Source organism: Populus alba, chromosome 19, assembly GCF_005239225.2.
Source record: "Populus alba chromosome 19, ASM523922v2, whole genome shotgun sequence".
Lineage (NCBI taxonomy): Eukaryota > Viridiplantae > Streptophyta > Magnoliopsida > Malpighiales > Salicaceae > Populus > Populus alba.
In genome coordinates this window covers 22,017,786-22,026,037 of record NC_133302.1, presented here as the reverse complement: position 1 = coordinate 22,026,037, position 8,252 = coordinate 22,017,786, and the positions used below count along the sequence as shown (strand labels likewise).

Genomic DNA, 8,252 nt, shown 5'->3' with positions numbered 1-8,252 from the left:
TAAGTTAATGAAATGTATTGTTTGGTATCTAAACATGGATGCTTTAGGTCCTTGTCGTTAAATGAAAGAAAAAGGTCCGTGTTATATATACCGATTATGCAGGTTAAATCAACGCTGAAACTAGTGATGATCACTGCCATGGTCAGGGGCGGAGACAGGGGCAGGCAGGGGTCCCGGCGGAAATTGTTTGTCCAGCTTCTTTTTTAATAATCTATATAGTTTTAACTAAAATAATATAACAACGAAAATCTTAGCCTTTCTTAATTTTATTTTGGCTCCGTCCCTGGCCATGGTTGATTTTCTTGATTAGTGAATGAAAGTGATCATATCATCTATACAATCATATATTTTGCTGCTTAATTTTCTTTTTTCTTCTTCTGGTGGTACAAGTGATTATAGGTATCTCCGAAGTTATCCACGAAATAATAGGTGCTACGTACCAGTCAAGAACATGTAATAATTTGTTTTGTGTTTCACAGTAACCTGTCCTTCCTTCCATTGTTTAACAATATTCTGTCAAATTCATATATAAATATTTCATGCAATTACTAACATATTATTTATGCCGCATAATATATTTAGTTAATTATGGAAAAAAAAATGGAACATTTCATTTTTGTTCATACCAAGAACTAGATGCATAAGAAATTTTATGATGGTTAAAAAGTAACTAATCGCATTTTAAAAGAAATTAAATACAAAAAAAAAATACAAACAAGATAAAAGTATTTTTTAAATTAGGTAATAATATTTTTATTATTTTTATGAGCATCATAAAATTAAGATTTTTCTAATGCAGACGCTCTATGAATGTATGATCTTCTCTATTTGTTTGCTTATGATAAATAAAAATCATGATCAAAGTCTTAGTCAACGTTTTATTAATGCTTTCTCAAATTCTAAGAAATTAGTTTGTCTAATCTAAAGCCAATTTGTGGGCATGGCCACCTGGATCCAGGATCATCAATCAATCAACACGTGATCTAGTATGTGAGTGTCCGTCCTAGATATACGGAATCGCATAGAGAATAGCAAATATAAATTGAATAAAAAATCATAACACTTATAGTAATGGAGTTTTTTTTTTTTAAAAAAAAAAAAAAAACTATGAAAATGGGCATCTAAATAGGGTGTTTTTTCCCCAATTATTAAGAATATTTTTTAGTCAGTTTGAATGAACGATTTTAATAATGTATTCTCTATATTGATTTAGTAAATTCATCTAAATAAATTGTATTGACTAAATAGAATAATTTGACGAACATTGTGTGTTTCCCACTAAATGAAAGACTAAATTCGTTATGATAATTGTTATCATTGAGAGAGTAATATACACTTTATATACTAGATAGATGATTCATGTTGTATCTTTTTTTTTTCTAATATAAAAAAAATATTTAAATGATGTTATTTTTTTAAAAGCAAGAAAGATCTAAGATCTGGGTCACTAATTTGATTATGTTAAATAAATAGTTAATTTAAAAATACAATTAAAAAAACATTAATAATAAATAGATAAATAACTAAGCAAACTCGGGTTAATATCCCAAGCTCATCACATGTTTAGAATTAATTAATTAATTTAATCTAATTCAAAAAATAATTTCATTTTAAAAAGCTAAATAAAAAAATCAACAAATAAAAATATTTAAAATAACTCGGGTTATTCTTAAAATTAATAAAAAATTCTATATATATATATATATAAAAACAACGGGGGCAATATTCAATTGAATAGATGTCAAGTAATAGAATAAAAAAGACATGAGTTTAAAAAAAAAAAAAAACTAAGCAAACCTTGGCTAATCTCCCAACTCATTTCATATTTATATTTAATCAATTATTTATATTTAATTCAAAACTAAAATTAATTTTAAAAAAGCTAAATTTACAAGGAAAAAAATGATAAATAAAAAGACTTGGAATAACCTGAGTTATTATCAAAATTAGTAGAAAATTCTATAAAAAACAAATAAATAAATGTTTATAGTTTTTTCATCCTAGTTGTTTTTTTGTTTTGGTAATAGGATGGCCATCACAAAAAATCAAATGGGCACACGTTCTTCTCTTTCTTAATTATTTGAAGGCAGTTTATGTATTTTTTTTTCTTCTTCTTTTAATAGGCTGGAATCTGATTTATGCCTTGTCTCCATGCATGTGAAACTAGAGATCACAAAGGAACTATATACTATAATTAATCATAAGCTTCTGATTTGTATTTATTTAATTTTGACTATCTATAATGTCAATGATTCATTATTAGTGCATGTGTACATTATTAAACATTGAATGGATTCAATTATTATCTTCACTTTAGAAATCCCAACACGTGATCACATGGCTTCTCATTGAATTAGCAGCAAATGTTAGAACTAAATCCCTCTACTTCACTAATGATACATTTCCCCGCATTTTCTTATGTTTTCTCTGCTTTTATGTTGCTCTCGGGAATATATAAATGTATAATCTCTTTTGTGTACAAGCACTTTTATCAATATAAAATTAAAATACTTTTTTTTTTAAATTTTCATATTTAGTCAATATCAAATAAATATTTATCAATTTATTTTTATTATAAATACAATGTAAAATATTTCCTATTTCAAAACTAACATGAAACCAAAAATACTGTGCAACCAATGAAGTTCCTTGTTTTTTTAAAAAAACTGAAAATAAAAATAAAAATAAAAATAAAAAACACAAACAGAAAATGTAGATGATACCAGACGATCCCTAAGTTAAGGTTTTTTTTTTTTTTTTTTCTTAGTTTTGTCTTGGGCCCAGGTAATATTGGATTGAAAGTTGAAGCCTTACATTGGGCCTTAGTTATAAAGTGTCCGAAGACAGTGAGGAATCTCAAATGCACAAATGAAAGAAATATCACTTAAGCCCAAAATCATGAGAACTTAATGGGCAAATGACACACTCATTGATCTTGTCCTTTTCATTGCAAAGTTCTTTTATATAGTTTTTAGAACCCAGCTTTGTCAATTGGTGATACATTGATCTGAAATTTAATTTGTGTTCGAGTTTAAAATTAAATTAACAAGAGTTAATCTAATATAACTTGATTGATCAATTGAGTTTTAACTTGTGATTTTATTGATTAGGTTAAAATTTTGATTTATTTTTTTATTTCAAAATAGTGTCATTTTAAGAAAAAAAAAATTAACCTCCGGTTATTCTTCTCAATCCATTACTAAAATTTAATTATTTTAGTTCTATATTAAATATTTTTTTAGACAGATATGAATTAAGTTGGGTTTGGTAACTTTGTTATATAATAACCAAAGTTTAATTCCTCCCTTCCCCTTTTAAATTGAAATATTAAGTCTTATATCTAAAAAAAATATTTAATGATTCTTTAAAATTATCTCAAGACATATATTTAATCATATTAGTTTGATAGCATCTTTAATCATTCAAAAAGGAATATTCTTTCATATTTTCTTTCTATTTTATTTTTAAAAAAATAAAAAAAGGTCAAAGACCTAACTTAAAACTGCATATTCCTTGACCAGGCCAAAATAGCAGCTGTGTTTGCACCTGCGTTTTGTCTAAATTTGAATTTTTTTTTAAAAAAAATTGAGTTCGGTTTGTACTTTTTGGATCGTTTTGATGTGCTGATGTTAAAAATGATTTTTAAAAAATAAAAAAACATCATTGACATGCTTTTTGGCATGAAAAGCTATTTGAAAAGCAACCGCTACCACACTGCCAAACACACTCTCAAACGAAGAAATTTAAGGTTCAATTGGCTCAACAAGAAATTTCAACTAGCTAGCTTCTTGTGTGCTGAGTGATGACCTTTCTGGATTCACCAACTAAATACATGAAAGAAATAATAAAAAAAAAAAAATTGAATTTCAAAGATTCGATCCCATTGACCCTACAATGGTCAGTGCTAATTTTTACTGTAGATCAACATCTTAGCTGCTGTGCCTGCTGCCTTCTTCCATGCTTCTGCATACCAAACTTCCCGATTGAGTAAAAGTAAACCCATCCTTTTTTTTCCAAGGAAAAACCATGTGCTGGCTTGGAAATCACCAGTAATTTCTGATTTGATTTTGGCCTCCTCTGTTGACCATTAGATAACCTAAAACACGAATGTTTGTTCAGGCACATAGCTATATGGAAGTTAACGGGCCCGTTTTAATATAAAATTGCGAAAATGGATGTTATATTTTAATAGCTAGAAAATGTAAAATTTCTAGCTAGAAAAGTGACATTTTCTAGGGCTTAATTTTGGAGAAGGGTGGCCACTGGGCATGTTGCTATAGAGGCAGAAGAGGTGAGGTGAAAGTCGGTGTATTTATGTGCAAGTAATGGTGAGGTTGGAGATCGAGCTCGGAGGACAAGAGGCCGACTTGTGAGCCTTAAAATACGGGTCAAACGAGGACTGATGGTCCATTAATCCCTTCCATTTTAAGCAAGTTTAGATCCATCATTTCCTTCAATTTCCAAAAATATTCACTTTTTTATTAGGTTTCCTCCTTCTCTTCACCAGCCATGATTCTATAGCGTTCACAAGAGCTACTATCATGCATTGTTTTGCCTTCTCTGTGTTTTTTTTCTCAATGACAAGGGATATCCTCTTATTAGTATCAATTGAAATCAAATTCTTTCTTTTCCCGGACAATTTTAAGAAATTTAATAAGTTATTTTAAAGATTGATTTCAAGATTTGATTAGAGCTAAAATGTCAATCCCATTAAGAACAAGGCTTGTAGACTGTCTTGAAATTTTTTTAGCCTCATCATACTATCACATAAAATATTATGATTGTTTTACCTATTTAATATGTCGCAGTCAAATATATGAGTTAAAAGATCAAAGAATTTTTATTCTTTATCCATTAATAAATAATAACATGTCAGTATTCCAACGAAATTGCTGATGATGATATATATATACTTTGCCTAATAGCAATTCTATCAAAAATTATCAATGAAACATAATTCATTATTATTTTTGTTAGAATTTTTTGACAAATATTCTCCGTTGCTATTTCTATTTTTGTTGAAAAATAGCAATAAAATATATATATATATATATATATATATATATATATATATGATAAATGTAAAACACGATATATGAAACATGTTTTTAATATCTTTTAAAAAATATTCGTTCACGCATAATTTTGTTGAGATTTTGTTTTCATTTACAAGTTGTGCTTGGGATGAAAGTGATAGGGCTACATACAGATATATAGTTCGGTGTGCAAACACGAAGCTAGCTGATGCAATACCCTGATGATCCCACTTATGCACCATCACATAAACGCGACAACAATCCTAATTAACAAGGTAGCCACGACGTCCGAATCCTCTCGAAATATTTCCGCCAACCGACCTGGTCGTATCCACACAAGGTCCTCTCGAGAAGGAGAGGATGTATGCAGGTTTTTGAAGAACTCTCCAGTTTCAATCCAAGATGGAAAGAAGGGTAGGTGCTCTCGAGCCGTTCGAAAATGTCATCATATGCCAAGGAAGTTTGAGGTAATAGAGTAGTGTTCGTGATGTCCTTCAATGTTTTGGGTTGCACGCACGGTACACTAATGCATTCCTTGGTCGACAGCCGTGTTCTACAATTCTTCACTTGAATGGATAATATGTCTAAAATACAGTGTTTTTAAACCCAATCCAGCCAGGTTACTCGTTTTAATTGGATCATTAGGTTTTCATTAAGTCAATCCTAATTATTTTACAAATCAAAACAATTTTCATTAAATCACTGGATCAATCCAGTCATATCAATTATGTTTTTTAACTATTTTTATTTTTTTAAAAAACCCGACTTAGCTCGAGTCTACATGTAGAACCAGATCGAGTTTTAATGCCATTGAAAAAAAGAAAAAAAAGAAAACCTTAATTTCGGTGTTGAAAGCTACCGGCAGTCCCCAACAGTGATATGTCTCTTAACTGAGGCCAACCAGTGGGTTCATCATGTGGTTGCTTTGAAGGTGAGCAGACCAACGATGGTTAATCATGAGGTTGCTTTCAAAGGGAGGCGACAAAAAAAAAAAAAAAAACTCACACGTGAACATAGCCTAGCCTATCTATAGCATTGTCAAATGTCAAAGCTGGCAATTCTCTTTCTCTTTTCTTCTCCGACTCTTCTTCCAATGACCTAACCCCTTGAACATTATTAACAACTTCTACATTTACTGCTAATATTTATCAACATGATTACTAAATCTTATTCACTTCATAATCATCTATTTTTCTTGTACCTATTTTGTTTCTTTCCTTTTAAAAAAACATACATTGACCTACTTTTTGTGATTACCTTGCCTTTTAAGCCCTCCTTTCTCTAGTGTTATATTTCTTCTTTCTCCTCCATTTTGAAACTCCGATCCGGCCCCTTTAGCTATCTCCACACCTCTCCCTTTGATCTAGACAACCTACTAGCATGCTTGAATGTCCAGAGACAGGTAAGAGTGAATCACCCACAAAAGAATTGAATAAGATCTATATGCCTTTCTAGAAAATGCATAACCCTAGCTTGTTCTAGCCTAAGAAATAATTAAGAACTATATATGATCTTGACTTCTTCTCTAATTTGTTTGTTCCGCCTCTATTTGGAATTTTGATAAGGAAAAGGAACTTTACTTTCTTAAGAACCTCATATAATATAGGTTCTTTCTCTTGATTTTCCTCTTGTTGTTCTAGGGATAGATTTGAAGAGATAGGAAAGAGGATCAAGAGGGAAAGCGATGAATCTTCTCTAATGGGAAGGAGACAAATGTTAGGTCCTCCTGGAATCTTGAATACTGTTACACCTTGTGCTGCATGTAAGCTTTTAAGGAGAAGATGTGCTGAAGAGTGCCCCTTTTCTCCATATTTTTCTCCACTTGAACCCCAAAAATTTGCAGCTGTTCACAAAGTCTTTGGTGCAAGCAATGTCTCCAAGCTTCTCATGGTATGCATCAAACTCCCTCTACTAAATAATTTGTCTTCCCCACAATTGTTTTCATATAATTTAAGTGAGTTTTTGGATTTCTCAATTTTCTTTGGTTTTTTGGGATTTAATTATCTAGGAGGTGCCTGAAAGTCAAAGAGCTGATGCAGCGAATAGTCTAGTCTATGAAGCAAACCTGAGGCTAAGAGATCCTGTCTATGGCTCCATGGGTGCAATTTCAGCCTTACAACAACAAATTCAATTATTACAAGCTGAACTTCGTGCAACAAGGGCTGATATACTCAACTACAAATACAGAGAAGCTGCTGCTAGTAACATCATTTCTTCTACTCACGCTGCTTTAGTTTCTTCTGCAATCGCGTCCATTTCAGCACCGTCACAAACTCTTGCTCCGCCACCTCCCCCTCCTCCCACCCCACCACCTCTTTCTGTTGTTGTTTCTTTATCTACATCTTCTCCTTCTCTATACACACCACCAACTAGCACATCAGGTTATAGCACTATTTCAAGTGATAATAATGTCCCATATTTTGATTAATTTTACCATAGACCATAGTCAATTTTTCTACATTTTCCATTGCACTTGGTATAATAATGTTGTCTAATAGAGTAGCAAGATGCTTGTCTTTTATTATAGACCGTAGTCAATTTTTCTACATTTTCTATTGCATTTTGTATAATAATGCTGTCTATTAGAGTAGCAAGATGGTTCTCTGATGTTGTTCTATTGTAACTTTCTATAAAGATGGAGAAACCATGGGAAAAGAGAGAGATCATAACTTAGATCGATCGGGGCATTAAATCAAAACCCTAGTTAAATTTATTTTTGGAATTTCATTTCATTTCTACCTCATCGCATTGTTGCCTTGTTCTAGGGTCTCAAATTTCATGTCTACTAGCGTTTTTACGCCCCTGCCTTGAAACTTCTTTTTCATCTCTTTTTTTTTCTAGGGTAAAAGAAAACTGAACCTTCAAGTCCATGTGTGTACATGTTTTTCTGTGCCATTAAAGGTCCTGAAATCTTTTTTTTTTTGTGGTAAAAAGGTCCTGAAATCTTGTTTAGGGACGTGGGGGGAGACAAAAGGTACGGTGGGGCTGTGATTCTTCCCATGTACATTAATGTCATGATTGATTATTGAATTCCAATAGTCATATTTTACTGCATGACTCTTCAGGTTCCTTTATCAAATTGCCTTTTTCAATTAATTACTGTGTATGATCGATACGTGGACATGCATGCATAAGAGGTCACATTAATTATATCTAAAGCTAAAATATATTTGCTTTTTTCATAGTAAAATTAAATTAATGATTTTTCCTTAACTA

At 31.1% G+C, this 8,252-nt stretch overlaps 1 protein-coding gene across 1 annotated transcript; it reads left to right on the top strand.

Annotated features, from left to right (window-relative positions):
• The first annotated feature begins 6,256 nt into the window (after nucleotides 1-6,256).
• LOC118044197 (LOB domain-containing protein 15) lies at nucleotides 6,257-7,467 on the top strand. The gene is made up of 3 exons (XM_035052401.2): nucleotides 6,257-6,438; nucleotides 6,677-6,926; nucleotides 7,045-7,467. The coding sequence occupies exons 1-3, from the start codon at nucleotides 6,425-6,427 to the stop codon at nucleotides 7,462-7,464; spliced, it is 684 nt and encodes a 227-aa protein (XP_034908292.1). The 5' UTR covers nucleotides 6,257-6,424; the 3' UTR covers nucleotides 7,465-7,467.
• Nucleotides 7,468-8,252: the final 785 nt, after the last annotated feature.

Excerpts from the sequence above, each read along its gene's own strand:
- LOC118044197 (XM_035052401.2), top strand. Across the intron at positions 6,927-7,044 it reads ATGTCTCCAAGCTTCTCATG|GAGGTGCCTGAAAGTCAAAG; the intron begins GTATGCATCAAA and ends TTAATTATCTAG.